Here is a 23,437-nt window from a genome sequence, read left to right on the forward strand (position 1 = left end):
AATACACAAGATTATCATAAATGGTATTCTTTTTAAGGGGGGGGGGTGTGTGTGAGAACCATAGGAATGGATAGAAACTCTCCATCCTCATATCTTCGAAAACGTATCTGGGGAAGAAAGAGATGCATGTACTCCTTTGAATTTTGCCTGTTAATTTCTTGTGCTGGTTGTGGTGCAGAGCAGTGGTGTTGGGGGTAGTAGTAGCAGTAACAGCAACAGCATAATTTGGTAGCAGTTGTTTTGGTGGGGGTGGTGGTGGTGGTGGTGGTAAGACGTCCTCGTCATACCATGGAAAATCTACCCTGTTGTATGGTCCGTTTACAGCAAAGAATAAATCCTACATTTTGTATTGATGTTTGTTTCTGTTTTGTTATGTTTTTGTTTTTAGGAGGGGGGTTGTTGTTGTTTTGTTTGGTTGTTTTTTTACCCCTCCCCACTCCCTCGCCTCACAGGATGTGTTTGTTTTGTTGATTAGTGCCACTTTTCCCCGCACACATAAATATACTTCACTCAAATTAATGCAAAACATTAAGACAGTAAAACTCATTGACAGAAGAAAAAAGAAAAACAAAAAAACAAAAAACAAACAAACAACAACGAGACATCACCCGTTTGGTGGAGTGCGAAATAAAAGATTAATAGAAGTGTCCCATTAGAATGCGTTATGGGAAATAGAAAGTAGAAAGACTAGGTCTTCACTGCTTCAGGGCTTCAGGGTCGGCTAAGAGTGGGCAAGCGTGTATATTTAGCAAAATGTGCAGACTGCAGACACGTATGCCTTATGAAAGATTTAAAAAACCTAATGTATTCATCACACAGGACTGAAGCAGTACAGATGATGTTTTATTGATGAATGATAACGCTGGAGAACAGCAGATGGCGAAGGCATAATAAAATTTAATAAGCCCGAGCGTGCCCCAGGCTTGAATCACAAAACACGTGAGGTCATAAAAGAGGGATTTACGTGTCATCCCTGCTTTGTTCTTTGATGTTCTCTTTGTACGAGTTGTGGATTTTCACGAGGGGAATTTTTTTTCCACTGAGAGTTTCAGTACTTTTAAATTAATAAACTGCTATCATTATTGACCCTAATTGATAGCGTAGTAATTATTAGCGACTGTAGATAGAGATAGTCTATCAGATGGTATGTGGATTGAAGGGGACTACGAATATATTATGATATTTAAAAACTGTCTCCGGTACAAACGATTTTTTTCCCCCAATTGCTCTCCTTACTTTAAAACTCACGCGTATCTAGGCCTGTAACAGCATCCTTCAAAACAGTGTCACTGTCCAGGCTTACAATTCTCAGCTTAAAGTGAAGGACGCCTTCATAAAAGATTAGACAATTAAGTGAAGACACATAATCTCCTAAACACATAACACAATGCAGCTGTATTGTCTAGATACTAGTCCTCTTTCCTACCACCCATCTGCTTTACTCTAATCGTCCGTGAACAAGATCCATACTGGAAATAACATAATATTAAGTGTCTGGAAAGAAGTTAAAACCCACAACAACAAAAACAGAACAAAAAAAAATAAGTGTGTGTGGTGGAGGCAGGCAAATGAATGCTCTGGAAATTATAAAAGAAAAGCACATGTTTCTTTATTATATGAAGGAAGGTGTTTGCGTATTTCATCGTCATTGCCTTTCTCTTTCTGGATCAGGTTATAAGCCTGCCATGAGCAAACACTTTCCACCTCTCTTCCTATCCCGAGCTAGCTTCCCGATATAATTCCACGTCTTCCCACTTTTCTGCCCGTCATTCTGTGACTCCTCTCCAGGTTCCAGGTGTCCTTCCCCTTTATCTTTTACCATGTTTGTTTATTTGGCTTAAACCAAATACGTTGAGTCAAAATCCTAGGATGTTGACTCTTGATTATGCACACACAACAGGCTTATCAAAAACGTTTCTTAAACTCTGCTTCCAGGTGGGCATCAACTACCAGCCTCCTACAGCGGTGCCCGGCGGAGACCTGGCTAAGGTTCAGCGGGCTGTGTGCATGTTGAGCAACACTACAGCTATCGCTGAAGCCTGGGCCAGACTGGACCACAAGTTTGACCTCATGTATGCTAAGAGGGCTTTCGTGCACTGGTGAGTAACAGCTGTTGGTGCTGCTGCTGTTGCTGTCGCTAGAGCTGCTGTTGTAGGTGGTGGTTGTAGTGATGGTGGTTGTGGTGATTTTTTTAGTGATGGTGGTAGTTGTGGTTCTGTTGCTGCTGTTGCTGTTGTTGTGTTGTTGTTGTTGTTATTGCCGCACATAAAGTTGGTGGTGGATGTGGTGACCCAGTTGTATCATCCTAGACAAGACTAAAGTGAAGACAACCTTAGTTTACAGCCCCAAATTCTCGAACGTTGGCTGATTGACTGAGGGTTTGTTTCAGTAAGATTACTTTCCACCCTCTGTGCTCTAACCTACAGAAGATACGATGAGCAACCAGGAGAAGCGGCCTTACTATTGAAAGTGAAGTAACGTCCATATAACTGACCATACAACAAAGTCTTACTTGTGTGTGGCTAACCCAGAACAAAGGCCGACCATTCTCAACAGTCTACTAAACTAAGAAATCGAGTTTCAGTTCAAATGTACGTCGTATAGATCTAGTTTAGCTGGAGCTGCACGTGTATTTGTTTACTTCTCGTTTTTCCCCTGCGCATGGCAGTCGTGCAAGAGATGGTCTAGATGAGGCACGACCGGCTACAGTTTCTCTAGTCTTTACCAGTCTTCTACTATTACTATTGAAGATAGCAATCGGTGCTTTCCCGCTATACCGCCAGCCCCGCTGTACCGCCGACTTCAAGATAGGCGGTATCGGGGTTTGATAATGCAAATCTATGTTCTGCGTGGGTTTGCTTAGGCTACGGTACAGTCGGCTACGAACTTGGCCAACCCTGAAAATCTCAGCTTTCCACTCCGAGCCCAGTCTGACAACGCATTCCCCGGCCCTTTACTGATGAATGTTTTAGTTCTCATTCCAGAAACCGCGGTTGTTGTTTGTTTGTTTTTCCTGTCCACAAGTTTTGCTGTCTAAACGTATTGCATTACTTTGGATGACGTATGTTCGTGTGCGGCGTGAAATGCGGCACTAATCAACAAAATAATCATTATAACCCTGTGAGGGAAAACAAAATAAAAAGCAAAAACACCATTGCTCAGTGTAGGATATATTACGTGTACATTGCTATATGCTGCGAGTCATACAACAGTGTGAACTCTCTAGGGTGACGAGGATGTTTTTCTACAACCTACCTCAAACCAAAGAAAGAAAAAAAAAATTCATTTATTATTATCAACATCATTATGTATTACTTCTACTACTGCTGCTGCTGCTGCTACTACTGCTGCTGCTGCTGTTACTACTATTTCTGCTACTAATACAACTGCCACTGCTACTACTACTACCATTAAATGTACTATTACTACTACTACTGCTACTGCTTCTACTACTACTACTTCTAATGGTGCTGCTGTTACAATTGCGACTACCACCACTACTACTCTGTACCACCACCTGTACTAGCAGATAACAAGCAAAACCCCAAGTAGGCCTACACGATATAATACCTCTTCCTCCCCTGTTGTTCCAGGTACGTGGGTGAGGGCATGGAAGAGGGCGAGTTTTCCGAGGCCAGAGAGGATCTGGCTGCCCTGGAGAAGGACTACGAGGAGGTGGGCGTCGACTCGACAGAGGCGGAACTGGACGAGGGAGAGGAAGAATACTAGACTAGATAGAAGCCACGTCACTGAGTCGCTGCTTTCGTGATTGCCGAGCATGAATTGATACCAAATTATATTACCAGGATTTAAATAAACGTAAAGCAACTACTCTTTGAGTTTGAGTGAAGAGAGGCACATCGATACGATAACAAACGTGGCATTCAGTGCAAGGAAAAAGGAAGACAGATTGTGGGCAAGAACAATTACTACGGGCAAGAAAATCACAATCATGTAGATGTAATAGCAATATACCCTTGGTGCCACATCACTGTTTTTGTGATAAGTGGAGATTAATTAGTACCAAATATGAGACTATGTAATGTTGATGCTTGTGTACATGAGCGTGTGTATGTTCTTGAGAAAGAGACAGACTGGAGCTAAGAGCAATTATAAATGATACAAAAAACAGCCTTTAAAATATGATGCCAGATGTACCGGTAGTGAAATAAAGTGGCTGGCGCAGGGAAGCATTTTATTCTGTCCCATGATACCCATACACAGACTGATGCAAAATAGTCCGTTTTTCAGTCTGTATTTTTATAGTCCCCGATCACAAAAAGGATGTTGAATAAAATCAACACTGATACATGTATCACACTGCCACTTGTTTGTTGCTTCGTCTTTGCTATCAAATGCTGTCTTGGTTATTTTTTTCTCTGGATTTTGGAATTTATTAATATTTTATTAATTTTTTTTTTTTGGGGTGGGAGAGGCAAACTTCTTTCGGTTTCATCTCAATCTCAGTCCTCGGGTAACAAAAAAAATTCAAAAGAAAAAGGAGTAGGCCTACTAGGCAGAGAAACCAAATTTAACAGAAAAAAACCCAACCAGCTAAAGATCTTGTCATATTCATTATCCCACTTAACCATAGGGCATTGGTGACATACGGGTAGTTTGCTGTACGAGTCGGATTTAACTGGACCTCCACATTTTCACTCACTTTTACCAAAATTACATTGACCTTCTCTTAGTCTAAAGGTATGGAAAATGCAATAGAATTTCAAATTAGATCTACTGACTGTGACTTTCACTCTCTTTTTGTTTCTTTGGTAAGTGTTTTACGGCGCTCGCAACAGCGTCAGGTCATATGAGCCCATGGGACACATTAAACATTTTCAGTTAGCAAGTAATTTTGAATTTTGCCCAGGTGGCAACCACAGCCTACTCATAGATTTTGGACCACAAAGGGACCTTTAACGTGCACAACTTGCACATGGGAACTCCGAGATTTTTCACCCTTATCCGAGAAAGCTAGGTGTTATTGGGGATGCCCACTGACACGATCAGTTCGGTTCGGTAGGCGGGGCTAGCCAGATTGAAGGCGCAAAAAACGACCATCGTGGCACAAACTGATCGCCCGACTCGCAGCCTAAAAAACAAACGCGTTTTTTTTTCCGGCCCCGAATCGGGCGATGGGTCTGTCGATCCACCAATGAGCACTCGGTAAAAGATCTTACCTGCCATACATAAGATCAGGGGTGTGGCTGAAAGACAGCAGTGCGAAGGAGCCAAGGAGTAGTAGTAGAAAGGCTTCAGAGTCAGGAGCCCAGGGAGGGGACAAAGGAGATGAGGGGATGGGGGCAGAAAGTGGAGACGAAAGCAGACAACAGAACGTTGTAAGAGAGCAGGAAAGGTGGTTTGGAAAAAAAATTTGCAGAAAAACTCTTTCGCCGTCCAGATTCGAACCCGGGACCTATTGAATAAGAGGTGAACACTGTAACCTCTCAACCACAAGAGCCCCTGACGTTGTCTCTACGAGCCTGGAACAAAACCAGATATACTTTGGTAGCAGAGCCAAGCACCATCAAAATGGTTCACAACAGTAACATACTACACTATTTTTGGCAGCACACCCTTGTCCTTCCACTTAGTTTAATTTTAGTAAGGTTTTATGGCGCTCGCAACTGCATAGGGTCATATGAGTATGAGCGCCAAGGGGTGGATGTCATCAGAGAAGTCCAAACGGGGAATCAGGCTTACTCTACTAACCTCTGTCGCCTCAACAGCACAAAGTCTGCTTCGACTATCAAGGCATCCCGGAAATAGCAGTACATACATAAGAGAGTGACAAAAATACACAGGAAGTGGAGGATAGTGACCATAGTAAGGATGAGGAAAGACAAAAACAGCAGTTCCCCCTATGTTGTTATGAGCATGACATTGATAAATCATGCTCAAGTAAGTTAACAAATTAATGACACAAAACACAGGGGGTATGAACATCATGAGAACAAGACAATTCATTTTATTTCACTATACAGAAATGCATAATAATATCGTCATCATCATCGTCAGGTAGACACACTTGGTCAGCTCTCTTGTACTGCCACCCTGCGCACACCCACGCTCACTGGCGTCCTCTCAGCCTCTCACGAGTCACACAGACACTCAGTTACACACAGTCACTCCACAAGCAATGGTTGTGTGAAAGGGGCAAAACTGTGTGTCACCCCTTCCCCCCACTTCCCACCCATTCCCATCTTGTACAACCCAACCACTACTGGCAAGACTACTGCAAGTTTTTCTGCTTAACTTCACAGAAAATAGCTTATGATAGTCTTGCAAGCTATAGTCGATATTAGGTACATAGCTATGGGATTTTTTGCCCCTCTCACACAACACAAAGAAATGGAATCAATCACACACACACACACACATACACACACACACAAACACACACACACCCAAGTGTGCGCAGTCACATACATGCCGCAAGGTCATTTTATATACATGTTGGAAACACGCACACCGATACGTATATACATGAATTAACTCATTGCAACACACGAACCCAAATTTGCAGATACATACATGCCACACGCGTACATGAGAGAAAAAAACCAAAAAACATGCGCAAGCAGCATTAACGAACTCCTCAAAGAGAAGTGCTCACGCATAAATTTTACAGTGAATTTTTTAAAGTTTCGCAGCTTGCAGAAAACAAACATAACCATTCCAGCTGCACCTGTCCCGTCCTCACAACTCAACACTTGCCTTTCATCTAAAAAACAGCTCATGTTCTCAAACAGAACCACATACACTCTCCACTCTATTCCTGCTCCTTCAGGTTGCTGCAAGAAGATGTTTTGCTTTTTTTAGTTAGTTTGGACTGATTTTTTTTTTTACACATCTTTTCCTCACCAAGGGATCAGGCCTGTGTACAACGAAACACTTCAAAACTTGAGATGCATTTATTTTGTAAAATGAGAGAAAAGAAAAGAAACAAAAATAAAGCATGAAATAAACAGAAGGTCAAAGTCAGGCTCCTTGCTCCAAAACATCTACCAAAAAAGTGACAAAAATGTTTACAAAGTGATAAGGCATTGCTGTCTCAAATTTGTGGCAAAGTAAACAAAACATGGCTAAACATCCAGCAATGGGGGGGGGGGGGAGAGCGAGCACAGACCTCATAACTCGGAGAGTTTCCAAGTTTGACAAGGTCAGGAAAAAGGAAGTACCCTCTTGACACTTTCAATCAGCTACAGAGTGGGTCCTTCCCTTTTCAGCAAACTGACTAAACTGACTTACAAATTTGACAACATTCATTTCACATTATAGGTTCTACTAGTGTTGTCAGACAGAGATAAATAAATAAGTTTGTCAGACAAAATGAATGAGCTCACGATGATACACCCGTTTTTTCAGGCTCCACTTTTCGGGATGCTTTGATTTAACAAACAAAAAACTCACAAAATAAAGGAGGGGGGGGTGGGGGACACTGTATTGCCCTACAGTGCACATCACCTGCACAACTTGGGCCATGCAAGACCAGGGGAAAAAGGTTTCTAACGCCACTTGGACAACACACAGACTTGATTCATTTGGCAAGAAAAGTAATACAAAAGATTTAGAGAACTAATTACTTACATCCCATAGAGAATACTTCCGGCACCGTGTCAATTGTTAAGATTTCTTTTTTATCCCCTTTTATCCCAGCAATGGTTAATTATGGTAGGTGAAAGATGTTCCATTACCAGTAATGTTTCTATACATAACAATATCTGCAACAATGTACCATTGGGGCCACAGCCAAAAACAACAAAATACCAATGAGCAACAGAAAAGCCCCATGCAAAATGAGAGCTTAAATTTTATATTTTTTCCATTTCAATTTAGCATTAAGATGACTTCTACGAATAAATTAGTGGAAAATTTTGTTAAAACTGTCCAAATTGTAATTTTCATTTGAGCCAAGCTTCACTCATCATTGCGAGAAAGGATTGACATTTCCATATCAGTTAGACCTGTCAGCTGTACTATCAGGTAATAAACACCAAAAACAGTTGAGACATATTTCCCAGTGGAACCGTCTTGTAAATGTTTCACAACCCCATATATACACAAAAACATAAGGAGGCAGGCTGCTTCCATTTTGCCTTTGACGGTCAACCCTAGGTGTAATACATCTATGCAGAAAGACACTTGTCAAAATACCTTCTTGTGGGAATCAAACTCGCGTTCTTTGAAAGCAGGGCAAAGAGTCTAACCATTGCAAGACAGATGCCAGGCACAAGAGAAAATCTGAAACAACTGGCACTTTGGTGTCAGTGTCACTGGTTGTCAACACACAACCTAAGACTAGAACTGACAACTTTGAGCCATCTGTCCTTGCTTATGCACTCTGAGACACAGCAGCCTTCCCAAACAAGCTGGGAACCTATCCATCCACCACCTCATGGGCAAGTACTAAAATGGTGAGAAGGGATGCCAAAGTGACAAACGAGTTCTAACTAACTTTGGGATATATTTTTAAAAAGCGATAAAGCAGGCCAAAATTTTCAGAACCAACAGAGGTGGGGGATCAAATACGTTTTCAGGGCAAGAGCACATCTGCATGCACTGTACCAAGCACTGCCAATTTAAACGATTGCAATTGACTACAATGCGAATCTAATGTCCCATATTCCTCGAGCCAATATGAGATGAGATGCAAATAAACTGGACAACTATGAAAGTACAAAATATTTTGAAGTTTGAACAAACTTGGGTCAAAGAAAGAGGGATGAAGAGTCAATGGGACAAAAAAGGGCAAAATAAGATAACTACATTTCTTCACTAGACATGCATGCAGAAGAAGAAAATAAAAAGACTAACCGCAGCCTTACACTCATGTGTGATGTTGGCTTACGTAATTTATACATATTCACAGTGATAGTAACAAAATGCTAATGTACAAGTGCATTGAAGTGGAAAACAGGTAAGAGATATGACAAAAACTGCACCTTCAAAGGTCAGAGTATCACTACACATCTGTCCCCTCTGCCCAGATGATTCTAAAACATCAATTCCAAACGAGTCAAGGAACTAGACAAGACAGAAATCTGCTTTTTCATTAATATTCTGTATGGACATTTCAATAGTCTCTATTAACACAAACTAATAATATGTATAACATTTTTCACATTTATGAAAGTAAGAAACAGAATTTGTCGTAGGAGTTCAGTCGTAATTCAAAGCAGAAATAAGAATGAACAAAGATGCTCACAGTGCACAAATGAATTCACCCTTATCAAAGACATCCCAAATTGCATAGAACTTGGAAAACTACCAAAACTGTTTACCCTCTGGTGGACAGTCTAAATAAGGCCAAATAACTGAGAACAGCCATGAAATATTGTCCTGAAAGCAATATTTTTGCCTTAACATTTTTACAACCCCATTAACAGCATATACAATTTCTCCCCTTTGAATATGCCCACACCAATAAAATTTTGTATCGTGGACATTCGATTGAATTTGGGAAGTACATTTCAATAATGAAAACCTCATTTTGACAGGTCCCACCACATCATGCAACTTACTGTAAATTTAGTATGACCTGTTTTTACAATAAAAGCATGTAAAGGGTGTGGTTAATTTCAGATGGAGTTCAATATCTTAAGTCTGCAAAAAGAAACTGATTCATCAACAAACAGGACTTCATAATTTACAAACTACCACATAACTATTACTGATTACTACTATTATTACCATCAAAACTGTTCTAGTCATGTGTGTGGTTGTACAGTCGAACCTGCTCTGACAAGCACCTGTCTAAAAGAACACTTTCCCTCTTGTGTTTGTCTTTTCTATATTGTAATGACACTGTCCAACAGGACCACCTGTCTTAAATGACCAGTTTTCTCCCCAACAATGGCTGGTTCAACTGTATTTCCAGGAGGAGAAAGACCATGATGTTGAACTGATGAAAAAGGAATATATAACAAAGATCTAAGAACACGAGATGAAAGCCCAAATCTGCTGATTTGTGAGTACGCATGACCGGTGAAACTCCGTTTCCATTTCATTGGGTCATCTGCCCTGTGCTTACCCATGAAGAAAGGCACAGGAACTCCACAGGCTTTGGTCTTTGAATCTTTGAATACCAAAACGATATCGACTCTCTTTCACAATACCCTATTCCCTACAGCAATGAACTGTCGTGGTCACAACACTATTACTCTAGTCAGTCAATTTCTTGGTGTTTTGAAAATTTAAAAAGTGTTAACCAAAGTCAATGATTTTAGCAAAAATGAAAATGTGGCAACAATTGGATTATTAGTATGTTACATGAAACAAGACCTGGCTGCACTGAATATATAAAACAAATAAGAGGCATTTTCACCATTAGACCGACAATAGAAAAACTGAAAAAAATTACTTGGGCAACTGAGTTAAGACCATGACAACATATTGTACGAGGCATAACTGTGTCTGCTAAGAAAAAGTTTCCAACAAGGTCCTACAGTCCAGGGTACCTACAACTTTATGCCCTCAGCCACAAACATCACCTCCTCTCTAAAGCAGCGTGAAGGTCAAAAAGTAAAAGTATGAATATTTGAAACAAGAAGAAGAGTCTTTTAAAAAGCCGACATCCTCCAACATATCACTCAACAAAGCTCCTTTTGATCAAGACAACAAGTATTCCTAAAAAAACAAGGAAATAAGCCAAATAAAAAGAAAGTGTACATTTGATAAAGAAACAGTTTCAGCTACTGTTGAGCTGAGATGAAGTCTGCAGTGAGTGAGCATGAAAACTGCCACATAGAGCAGCCTTTACTGAGTAAAACCAACTGATAATTTGAGTGAATTTCATTTGTAAAGCTCTCTCACTAGCTCTAACCACTGCAGCAGGATGTTCAGTGTGTAATATCAGAGAAGCACATTCAAACTTTTCAAACTGGCCTATTGCCAACCCAATATTCACTTAGTGCTTAAAAAAACAAACCCACACAGAACATGCGAAAAAAGGAGAAATGCAAGGTTCAGACGTTTTTAAAAACCCCACTAGTCATGCTAAATCTAATATTTGGCACAGCTCGCAAAAGACAGTTAACACGGGGGAGACAAAAAGCCTCTTTCCCAGTTCGGGTTAGACATATAAATCATCAGGAAAAGCTTTACGCAGACCCAGTCTAATATCTTTTCTATCCCCACTCTTTTCATCCTTCAGCATTTTACATCAAGTCATCATGCTATGCAATCAACTTCCATACAACTAAAAGCTTAAATATAAAAATAAACACTGGTTCTAGGGGGAAAAAAAGGGGGGGGAGGGAGAGAAACCAAAACTGAACAGAATACATTAAATGAAAGAAATGAAATCAGGTAAGGGTCCTAAAAAAAGTATACAAGAATATAAACAATGACCTAACTAGCAACTTTATATAAAAAAAAGAGTCCCTACACAATGTAAATCTTTCTACCTCTGGCAAACAAACCAAGCAGTACCCAAACTAGCTCTCTACAGCTCGCATCTTTCGCATTCCTGACCCCGACACTGGTGTGGCCACATCAAGTCGCGTGTATGAAGATTTCACATTCAGGCAATATCCATATACCCTGCAGCAGTTGCTCTGAAAGGATGAACAAGCAATAGACATTTACAAGTGGATGCTCCAAACGCCACACTACACACACTACCACAACACAATCTTCAGCTTTACACAACCAATAGCCAGACCCATGCAACTACTCAAAATGAGGCTCAATTCCCTGAATCCAAGTCAAACTTTGAGGATGATATTAAATTTTGCATGGTATGGACATTAAAGTGGAAAAGAAAAAAATTCAGTTATCAGGGGTAAAAATGTGTGTGTGTGTTTGTGTATGTGTGTGTGTGTGAGTGAGCGAGTATATGTGTGTCAAGTGTGTGCATTAGTACAAAAGTAAAAACACCTCATTCCAATTGACTGGCAGACAAATTAATACAGGCAGCATTCACAATCTACCATCATCTCACAAAAAACTTGACTCAGCACCAGATTTTAAAAAACTAACTGCAGTCTGGTCAAATGAGGAGTTCACTGCTTCCGTCACATTTCTCCATACTCAATCTCACAAGGGCCCATTGTCAGCCTAATTCTTTAAACATTTTTGTTGTTGCAAACTTTCGTGAAATAGACCAGTGTGATCAAAGAATTATGCCAACATGCAGTCATAAATTCCTCAACTGTTGCCAAGTATTGGGACTTCTTTCACACAAGTGACTCAGTCTTACAAATTTGTCACAAGAATGGGTCAGAAGAACCAAGTCTTTCCGACAGCAAACAAAAAATGTAACCATTGCTCGAATAAGAACAATCTACACCACACTAAAATACTGATGGCATCAACTGTTGGTCTTAAATCCTCCCACTCTTATGAATTTCAGTTGGCTTTGAATCTCTGCATTTCCTCAATACACATTAAGTTCAACAATTGTAATTATCTACTTGAGCACTCTAATGTATCCAATAAGCGTGTGTGCCCCCCATTGACTTTCAGTTTTTTGCCAACCCCCCCCCCCCCCCCTGCTCCCTATTCCCCCCTTATTCCACACCCCCGTCTAATGTTTTCCAGTTTGCCACGACTAATGATCATGTGAAACATTAATATCTAGAAACTAGACATCTGAACGAAACTTCTTTTTCTTTGTAAATTGCAAATTACCCTCAGTATTAGTATCGGTAGCGGGTTAGCTACCTCAGTTTTCTGTGCATTTTAAAAACCTTAGTACATTGGTTTATATTTTTTAATGAAACTGGTTTGTTCCTAAATGGGAAAAGTAGTCACAATAACTTTCTAAAATCACTAATGGTGCTCATATGACCTGTAAAACCCTCTACTATATAAAAAAAATTTTAAAATAAAATCACTAAAATATCATGATCTCTTGTTCTTTTATTCACTGAAGGAGTAATAAAACAGATTCGTCCCTACTAGTACAGAGGTATGAGGTTGAGCGTGCCACCCCCCGTTTATTAATTGTGGACCACTTGTCCACCCCCCACCCTTTATTCGATATCTTAGAGTACAAGAAAGGTGGATAATTAGTCTCAGCTTCCTTTTTAATTTTTGTTTCAAAGGAACTGAAATCTGGCATTTTTTCCAGCCTTAGTCTACACAGATGTGCTTTTCCCCAGCATGCACCAGTACAATTCCATATCACAGAACAAAGGCATGTAATGTCAAAATTTTAACATTGAATCCGTACATCTCACAAGTCATATGCCGATATTGTACCATCAAAACAACAAATTTTGTTGCTCACACTGTTGATTAATGTAACCTAGCCGCAAATTCAAAGTGGAAAGAAAGAGTACACCCCCCCCCCCCCCCCCCCCTACCACTTTCTTTTTTTTTTTAAACCTCTAAGATTCTCGCTTCAGTTCCTAGCCACGTGGTCCTAATTCTATAGGCATAGATAAAGTTGACAACTATGAAGGACCCAAGCCAAATGGATCAAAATCAACTGTTGGGGATAAAAAGAAAGAAAAGCTAAAATGCAAATAAAACTAGCCCCAACCAACTGTATCTCTACTATCCCATTGATGAGAAAGATGCAGTCTGCCCACAGTCAATGAAGTCTGGAATTAAGTCTCGGGACAACTATTTCCCTATTGTCCAGAAACACTTTTTTTTTCTCTATATGTTGCACTGATTTTTCAAAATTGTACACATAGTTTAAAAAATACACAGGATCAATCATTTTCTTTTGATCTTACAACATACATGGCAAGAAACTTGAAAACTCTCTGCTGTGGAAATCTTTGGATGAAATATCTGTGATGTCAATTTGGCTTTTCAAGGCAAGATTTACATGAAAACTGGTTATTACTGCTGAGGACTTTGAGTAACATCAACAGTATTCATTGCTTTACTTGAAAGGTAGGAAGGTCAAGACATATATCTTTTCAACTGAAGCACCTGAGAAATGAACTAACTACACTGTTTCCTATCTGAAATGTACCTCTAAAAATGGAGAATCTTTTTGGTTAAGGGAAATAAATTCTAAACTTAACTTCAATTTTAAGTACCTACCTGCTAAAGGCGTTTTCAAAATCGCTTCCACAAAGTATACGAGCAAGCAAATGTATTGGTTTTGTTCCCATTTTCCTTTTCAGGTTAGAAAATGTACAACTGTCCAAAACAAGTACTTTTTTCCTCCCAATACTTCCATATGTCGGTCTACCTTGGATAATAACTTTTTAAATGAGCGCACAAAAAAGACTAGCAGCTATATTTGACCACAAAGGGGACAAATGAGTTGAGAGCATATTCGATGAATCCCTGGACACATTATACATATTTGAATGGAATGTTCAAACTGTTCAATGCCAAAGCGCTAAATGTGCAAAAATAAGTAATCACTTTAACAGACTCATGGCTTATGGTGTGATTCAAAGGGGTCTCAAACATGATAGTCAAGAAGATAGCTACAAATAAAAATATCCCCACTGTCAGCACGAGTCACATTTAACAACCTTTCACACAACAAAAGAACTATTAAGCTTCCTTTTTTCCCAGCCAACTTCAAGCTTTTTAAACTTTGATAGAAACAGGTGACTTACTCTCTTGATTAAAAAAAAACCCAACAAATGTAACAATGGCCTTCAACCAGCAGCTTTGGCAATATACCTGAATCTCTCCTACCCTGAGCCCAACACACTGTGTCGCGCACTAGATGGACCTGACTACAGAAAAAGGGCACAGACAAAAAGGCGTACAGAGCTTTTGGTCACGGCTACAGTGGATCGGGAACATAAGTATAAGCATAGCATGGATCAGAGAAACAGAGATGGCTACTGCCCCTATTGTGGATTGCAAGTGAAGAGAAGGGAGACAAAATAATCTCTTCTTCCCTTCACATGCAATGCATTCTAAAACTAAAAACACAGCTCACCTCCACCCACCAGTAACAGTATTCTTCAACTGATATCAACCTGCACCATGGACAGCCACTTTTCTTTCATTATTTTTAAGGCAACACATTGCTGCCATTGCACTCTGTCCCTTCCCCCCACCTCTGTGGAGCAAGCAGCAGGAATGTGTTTTTATGATCCTCCAGTTCCAAGAGCTGCAATGCGGTGCCTCTCACACGTTTTTCAATGCAATGTCACAGCCTTGCAGCCCTTTTTATAAGAATCCAGGGGACACAAAAGTAACTTTTTGGAAGAGGTTGGAACAAGAACACTTCAATATCACCAATGAAATTAACAACTTGACAAAGAATGCAGCCTAGAACATTGAATAACAACATATAAACCCAAGGCGTAAACCAAAGACGAAACGTGTATTAAATCAATGTTTATGGAAACACTGTATCCCTTCAAACCCCAGTCTACTGAAAATGATTAACCAGGCTGGAAAGGTCCGTCAGTCAGTGCAACAACGGGCTCGGTCAAATCTTGAAATGTTAACAGTGATGTAGGCAGACGTCATCCAACAACAGGTCTCGACCCACATGAGCGGCAAAATGAACATGGTCCAGCAATCGATGGAATAATGAGTTTTTCTCTGCCCCACACGGCGGTGACTGTGCCATGAGAGGATGGGAGTGATGAGTTCACTTCGCTGAAGTTTATTATCATGCAACTCTGTCACCACACAGTGCACACACACACACACACAACAAAGCACCCAGCGGCTGCGTGTAAGTCGTGAAGATTTTTGTTGTTGTTGTTACACACAAAGTCATGTCGGAAACAAAAGTCACAAGTCTTTTTTTTTTCTAGCCTTACACCGACGGCAAGGGTTGATGCCATGACTAGGAAAACTTGTCAGCAAAGCTGAAAGAAGGATTTTGCGAGGCGCTGAGCGAGTTGGTGATGGCTGACCCTTGGGCATTGGTTACCAGCATGACCGAGCCTCCAGAGCCCAAGTGAGATCCCATGCTGGTGTGCAGGCTACCATCAGCGGCTGTTCTGCAGGTGGTGAGGGGAGAGGGGGAGAAAGTGAAAAACGATTGGTGTTGTTTTGTTGTTGTTTTTTCCCCTGATCATCATCATCATGTTCCTTGTGGGAGTATTAAAGCTGCCAATGGATCCCCACAGAAGAGTAAGAAATCACAACGAGAAGAAAAAAGATAGTATTTGTTTCTATGCTCAACAGCTGCGCATACACAAGAAATCCCTTCGAGTCAGGGATGTACATGCTTTATGATTACAAAGCTTGGTGGGAGAGGGAGGATTTTCTACAACAATAAGATTCACATTCTTCACCATTTATCTTCCACAACTCCATGTCAAGAACGTTCATTTCCATAGGGAAAAATGTGCAATGAAAGACTTAAAAATCACAACAGCTACACCAATAGAAATCTGTCTGTAGAAAACATCTTAAAACTATGTTTTGTTGGGTTCATCTGTGCCAACAATTAACCATACACTCAGTTGTGGTACAAGCTCTCCCAGCTCAATAAGAGTCCACTAGCAAATGGGAGAGAACTGTTGGGACAGTACAAGCTCAAAGCTTTACTTTATTATTCTATCACTAAGCATTCTGACCTTCAAAGTATCCACAGCTACTGCTCACGGTAAGCAACAGAATAACTAATAATGGAAAAACAGCACCATTTTATCTTTCTCACTTCATCATCATTGCCTTTCTCATCCTGCACAAGGGGTATAGGCCACGAACAAACACTTTCCACCTTTCTCTATCCTGGGCTAGCCTCTTGATGTTATTCCATGTCTTCCCGCTTTTCTGTAAATCAATTGCTGTGATTTTTCTTCAGGTTCCACGCGATCTTCCCCTTGACCTTTTCTCAACTTGCTTAAAAATCAAAGGTTGTTACCACAATACCCAATTTCTATTTCTTAGTCATAAGTATAGATTTAAACATCCTAAATTTGGTGCTAGTTATAAACACTGGGTACACAACACGCTAATATAATAGTTAACAGGATAGGAAAGAATAAAATTCAAAAAAATATTTTCATTGTTTTCATTTCCAATTTCACAGTATTGCTGCTTGGCAAAGTAATTTCCTAAATTTCATACTCAAATTACTAGTGATGGATTTTGGCCACCTCTCCTTTCAGGTGTTCAAAGCTTACTTGAGAATACATTTCTTGGTATCCATAAATCTTTCAGACCTTGGGGAAAAAACCCTGTTAAATATAATACTTGGTCAAATGCTAACTTTAAAAAAGACAAAACCCTGTTAGGTACTTAGCCAGAGAAACAGATTCATGAACAGTCCCCCCCCCCCCCCCCAATGTTGATAAACATCCACTGTACATTATTGCAGGTGAGTGAACTATATATATAAACTTATGCCAATAACCGTGTAAGCACACATCCGCATCCTCATTGAAGCACACTTAGCTTAATTAATACTGATATCTCGCATGTGACTAGTTCAAGGAGATGTACTTCTCCACTGGTAACTGAAAAGAGTACAGTAACTATAAACTGTAAATCGACAGATCACTTTGAGCAAGTCACAACCTCATACTGTCCTTCCTTCAGTTCTCCTCATGATGACATCCATTACAAGTGTTCCTAAGAAAACTAACTCGTTTGCCCACATTTCTTGAGCAAGACATAAAACTGAGGTCTGATTCACTCCTCCAAGACCAACATCCTCCAACACACCAAGATATATTACGAATTTATTTGTTCACTTTCATTTATCCATACCCTTGATTTGGCAAGACAATAATTGAAGACGGCAAACTTCCAGTGTCCATTGCTCTTTCAGCAAGAGGGTTAACAGGTTACATTAACGATGAAGCAGACACCCGGAGAGCTTACACCATCCTTCTCAGGCCACTGAGATTCGACATTGCCAAGTGAACTTTGTTTGGCATTGTAGACTATGCCTGCCATAGTGCAAGCAGGCATGAACACAACTTTGCAGGCAGTTCAGCAATGTTAAATACTTTTGTCAAATACTGCACACATGGGAGAGCCCATGGCACTCTTCTTTGACAAAACCAGCTTTCTCTCTAGAAAGAGCTGTTCGGGATTATAAGAAGTAAAGAAGACCAAGTAAAGTTTATTTACTTAGATTTCAACTGTGCCGGCTTCAAGTAGTCGTCCGCTGCCAGCTGCATCACATCTGGTCGCAACTCTTTCTTGTACTGCAAACACCTTCGGATGAAATTCTAGTGAGGAAAAGAGAAAAGTGTGGAAGAGATAAAAACAACTTTTTTCAAACACAATCAAGGGCAGCTACTGCTGAGCAGTTACTGTTAATACCGAGTTGTTAATACTGACAAATAACACAAACATTTCAAGAGGAACAGATGCTGATATTAGTAACACAAAAAAAAAAATAGAAGCAGACCACATCAGAGTACCTACCAAACACCTGCTTCTAAATATAAGTGTTAACAGATGAAATCTGCGCTTTTTTCGTCTAATAAGGTAACTGCAACAAGGTTTGAGCTAATTGAAGCACCTGTTGAGACTCAAAGTCCCATCTATCCATGATAAACTCGCATTCGCCATCAGCAAATATTACTTGTATCAACACATATTACTTTGAATGTTTCATGGAAAACTAAAAGACAATGAAAAGGGATTTTGAGCACTATTTCCTTCAAGGTAGTAACATAACCAGAATTCTAAGGAACCCTTTAGTAATCAAGGAACAAGCAAACTTTGAACAGCAGAAAATTTTTCCAGCTGCACATTTTTACACGGCTCTCAGATTTTAATGAAAAATTGGTAACAAGTAGCAACTCAGCATGAGCAGGCTTTAATGTCTGCTGTACCCACCCTTGGTCTTCTATTCAAGGACACTTCGTCAACAACCCTGTGGGTCATTTTCCTTCTTAGACCAATGTTTACTCTTTCCTCTAAGGAAGGGTAAACCCACTATGCCTGGGCCCACTTTGTTTTTAAAAAATCTAAATATAACATGTACGGCACTAAATAGTTCATTAAATCAAAACAAGTGAATCTGTTTTGATAGTTCTTCATTTCAAGACAGGAACGCCCGGTAAAAAAAACCTGTTTTCGGTAACCGCTGAAAACTAATTTGACGTCAAAGTCATTGCGAAGGAATGTGTTCCGAGTCGCTGAGAAGGGCTTACCAGAGATAAGGAGTCAAGCCAATGAAAGAATTGCCCCCAATGCAAAGTCTAACAGGGACAACAAAAATAGTCAGTTTCTACTCTCCCCAATAAAAAAACGTTTTATCCCTTACCTTGGCCTCCTGAGTTACTGGGGGTTTTGAGGCAAAATCCACTTCTGTTGCCTTAAGTATTGTGTTCTCTTCTAAGATGGCGGCCTGAGACAGGTTATGCCCAAAAGGCTGCCGAAAAGAGAGACAGAACAAAAATTTGATAATTCCTGTCAGCAAATAACACAATATAACATCTTTTTACGTAAAATAACACTAAACAAGGCATAATTATATAGAATTAAATTACTTTTTTCCCATTTCATTTCTTGGCTATAACTTTTTGATATGTTCAAAATGAACCTGTTGAAACAGACTCTTTTCAAGAAACCATCTTTTCAATCCAGACAAGAGGTAACATAAGTTAAGTTTTTGGGAACACATAGGTACAAGGCAAAATCTAACAAAGTTGGCGTAAAAGAGGTGGTTACCAGAGTGACTGCTCTCATGAGCAAGACACGTTATTGGCCAAGCTCAATTACAGATCACTCCTCTGCAGCAACTAGCATTGGTGTTCTGCTCTGTGAAATCACTTTTTCATCATGTTGACCATTATGCATTACATTGTAAAAAAGTCTACAAGTGGAGACCGAACAATCCCCCCCAGCGGCTTCACACTTCACACACACTGAAAAACATTTTAACTACATTGCATTAGATAAAAGCATCTTCACCTGCACTTAACAAACATCTATTCAGAGTAAAAAAGACCTACCTTCTTGCCATACAGACACTGATAAAAAATCACACCCACGGACCACACATCAACTTTGGAAGAAATCTTTGGCGGAGTTTTGCCCACAACAAAACACTCTGGTGGTAAATACCTGCAAATTAAGACATGTTTAATTACATTTTCCATCACATTAACATTATGAATTTTTAAAACTAATTACTTCATCAAGAAATGTAGACTTTCTTCCCAAGCGCAAAATGCACTTCATGTATGCTTCACATATAAAAATTCAGTGTCCTGGAAAAGTGGTATAAATTCGTAATAGCATCCTTTGTCCTTAGCATGAGGTGAGATGACTTTCTATCAACTAGTTAATGAGCGAGCATGTAAGAACTGACAACACTTTATTGATGTCCATGTTCTACCATTCAACCATAGAAAGTATGATCAATTTTTGTATAACAGCATGGGCCGGGAACACAAGACAACAAGATAAAGAAAAATTAAATCGACTAATACGGAAAGCAGGTAAAATTTCAACATCTTCATTCCCCTACTTGGATGAATTGTACATAACAGCTTGCACTAAGAAAATTAATTCCATCTTTTTAGACAAGAAACATCCCTTGTTCCCTCAAATAAAAACATCAGTCAGAAGTAAAAGACCCATGCTTCTGATCTGTAACAAAAAAAGATACAGAAGGTCATTTTTACCATCATCTATCAAAATGCTTCCATCTTAACCATCTTGTGTTTAGTGTACTTACGACCTTAGAGCATGCATCAAAATAACATTGAGTGTGTATCTAGCTTACGATTATTATTGTTTATACTGCTGCTCATTTATATTATGCATGTGATTGTAAGCCTACTTGTGTGTGCATGTGTGTACGTGTGTGTGTGTGTGTGTGTGTGTACTCGTGGTGGAACACCAAACCAATGTGCCAGGATCTGGACAATAAAGATGTATCTTATCTATCTTAACTTCTCTGAGACTGCTCCTGCTTGACAAGAACAAAACCGCAATACAAAATATTCACTGATCATAGCTGCTTGTTTGTGTGAAACTCTCAGATGTATAGCAGGTACACAAATACTAAAAACACACCCCTTCCATGTCAGTTTATCAGCTTCCCTAATATTTTGGGTCTTTCTAAGGGCTCAGTCCCCTGTCTCTATGTTCTAAAAATGAAAAGCCAACACTAATCATATTCTATGTTCAAAATGATAACTTGATTTTTCTGTGTTTTTGTGGGAAGTTTTTTTTAAAGATTAGACATCCTTAGCAGCAATAGTTTCACCAGTGCACCTACCAATAGGTTCCCGCGCCCTGCGACGTGAGATCCATTCCGATCTCAGGCTGGAAATTGGTCTCATCCATCACTTTGCTGAGACCAAAGTCTGTAATCTTAATTTCTCCGCTCACTGACCCACTGCCCAGAAGAATGTTTCCTGCAACAAACAGTAAATTCCATTAACAGCTTTACCATAAACCGAATATATATCTAAACTGAAGGTGTGAGCGTACTAATATTAGTGAGCACATGTCATCGGTAAATATCACAGTACTCTGAAACAACAGAGTATACATGCAGTCAAATTGCATTTGACCCCGTTCTGTCTTTTTTTCTCTGACATGTTCCCTAGATATGCTTATTTTTGTAGTTTCTATGAAGTCTACAAACTATTCGCAGGAAACGGTGAGTTATCACATCCCTAGATACGGGATTCCTCATGAGCAATAAAAGACCAAATAATAAAGAAAGCGAAGTGATTTGAGGAAAATCAAAAGGAAATACGCCTATATGTTTTCATGTTTGAACACACATAGATGTGAATGATACTGCATGTAGTAAGAGATAGTGAGGTTGAGAAACAGACTTCTAAAGATTCAGTGGTGAGTTTCATCCAGAAAACAGAAATAAATCTAACATGAGAGTGGTTACTCCTTTTTCCAAATATTCGCAAGGAAGACTATTGTGCAAGATTTAGTCAGTAAATGGTGGGGCCCCAAAAATATCTGCCACGGAAGAGCCATGCTCACTCAGCGCAGCGTCTTTGAGCAGGAGGAGAGGAGGACACAGCTTGGAACACCCACCAGTCTCAAGCACTAGTGATACTCCTCCAGCAGCACTGCTCTGAGCACTGAAAATATTATCTGAGCAGTTTGAGCAAGGCACCACTCACAAGTAACAAGTACTCCAGTACGCTCAACAAAGCACAAATAAATAATCGAATTATGGAGAATGTCCTCCCATGAACAATCTTGATATAAGGAAGTGAATTCCCAACAGCATACGATTTGGGTCAAGAAAGTTTTTATGCCTCCCACAAGAAATGTTCAGTCGAGTCCCTACACTCTCAGTCCCTCTTTTTCATCGTCACAGGAGCTAACATTGTCATTACCAGCAATGATACTACATCTACAATAGCACAAGAATTTTTAGAATTCAAAACCCTTTTGACCTTTCCTCCAAGCTACAGCTGCTCTCTGAAATGTTCAAAAAAGTTAGTTTGGACTTTTGTAAGTCTTTCTGTACCAAACCATAGTGCATTTGAACAAATGGTTTCCTCTATTTTATCCTGGAAGTATGGCTTGACCTTTCAGGACAGTAGCCATGCTTATAGCCGTGAAAGTGAGGGTATCATCAATCAATGAAGGTTATGAGAAACACAAGTAATAGTTAGGAATGAAGGAGAATGCAGACATAGCAGGGAATTGCACACAGTCACTTTGAGTGAGTCAAACAGAGCCTTCCTGAGGAAACTTTGACTTCATCGAAATTGTTGGGAAACAGTTTTACATTCGAATCAGCATACCTTTGTACTCAGTACAACATGACAAATTCTTGGGGGGGTTTTCTGAAACTCATGACAGAAAGCTGTAAAAGCTTTCATTTTATAATAAACAGTAATATACAATCAAAACCCGAGAAGCAACTTATTTCACTAAGTTAAAAGAGAAAAAAAAAGAAAATTAAGAGGGTTCAATATTTAACATAGCACATACCAGGCTTGAGGTCGTAATGTATCACAGGTGGTTTTATCTCATTGAGATAGCGAAGGGCGCTGACCGTCTGACTAATGATGGAGCGCGCTTCCTTTTCTGGAATGCTCTTGTTTTGCTTTAGGTAAAAATCAAGGTCATTGCCTTTCTGGTATTCTAACACAGTACAGAACCTGTGGACAAAAGTATGGGAGATAACGTGGCTGACCCAAAACAGAAAAACGAACAACAACCATTGATATATCTCAACTAACACATCATTACTCTCAACAGGCAAGGTAAAGAACATAACAGCAATCATTTCCCCTTTTTCATTATCACAGCAAAAACTAGTTGTAACTTCTCTCCAGCAATGCCCATTTTATTGGGAAAATGGGAAGATGGCCAGCAGACACATAATGGTGAAGGGAACTTTTAAAAAGCATTTTTGATAAGCAGATTGTGTTTTTAATCACATTCATAAAGACATGGAAAACATCTTAATCATGTGTCTCTATATGCAAAATTAAACAAACTTAAAAACTCTCCATATTGTTACAACGTTCCTCTTCTAATACCATAGTGACCTATGGTGAAAAGGTAACCTTAAAAAACCACCCTTTCCCAGTCACTGTAAACTTTTACAATAAAGAATTATATCTCACAGTGCATTAGTGAA

General features: G+C 39.6%; 2 protein-coding genes across 4 annotated transcripts in view; one reads left to right on the top strand and one right to left on the bottom strand.

The window, feature by feature from the left end:
- LOC101849490 (tubulin alpha-3 chain) overlaps positions 1-4,326 on the top strand; it is a gene marked incomplete in the record, with an annotated part of 27,777 nt that extends 23,451 nt beyond the window's left edge. Inside the window, 2 exon segments of the mRNA XM_005107305.3 lie at positions 1,936-2,099; positions 3,594-4,326. Of these exon segments, the coding sequence (XP_005107362.2) occupies positions 1,936-2,099; positions 3,594-3,729 (300 nt within the window).
- Positions 4,327-5,937: 1,611 nt separating this feature from the next.
- The window catches only part of LOC101851218 (serine/threonine-protein kinase tousled-like 2), a 41,272-nt gene continuing 23,772 nt past the window's right edge, over positions 5,938-23,437 (bottom strand). For 2 of the 3 annotated variants that reach the window (XM_005107313.3, XM_035972149.1), the window contains exons 16-21: positions 22,783-22,952; positions 21,086-21,224; positions 19,812-19,923; positions 19,121-19,228; positions 17,974-18,074; positions 12,519-15,887 (exon numbers count right to left, since the gene is read on the bottom strand). In XM_005107313.3, the coding sequence (XP_005107370.1) occupies positions 15,731-15,887; positions 17,974-18,074; positions 19,121-19,228; positions 19,812-19,923; positions 21,086-21,224; positions 22,783-22,952 (787 nt within the window). In that variant the 3' untranslated portion in view covers positions 12,519-15,730. Of the gene's footprint in view, positions 11,559-12,518; positions 15,888-17,973; positions 18,075-19,120; positions 19,229-19,811; positions 19,924-21,085; positions 21,225-22,782; positions 22,953-23,437 lie in introns of those variants that run through there. The other variant, XM_035972150.1, reaches the window with a different exon arrangement.

The sequence above is a fragment of the Aplysia californica genome, unplaced genomic scaffold, assembly GCF_000002075.1.
Source record: "Aplysia californica isolate F4 #8 unplaced genomic scaffold, AplCal3.0 scaffold00591, whole genome shotgun sequence".
Lineage (NCBI taxonomy): Eukaryota > Metazoa > Mollusca > Gastropoda > Aplysiida > Aplysiidae > Aplysia > Aplysia californica.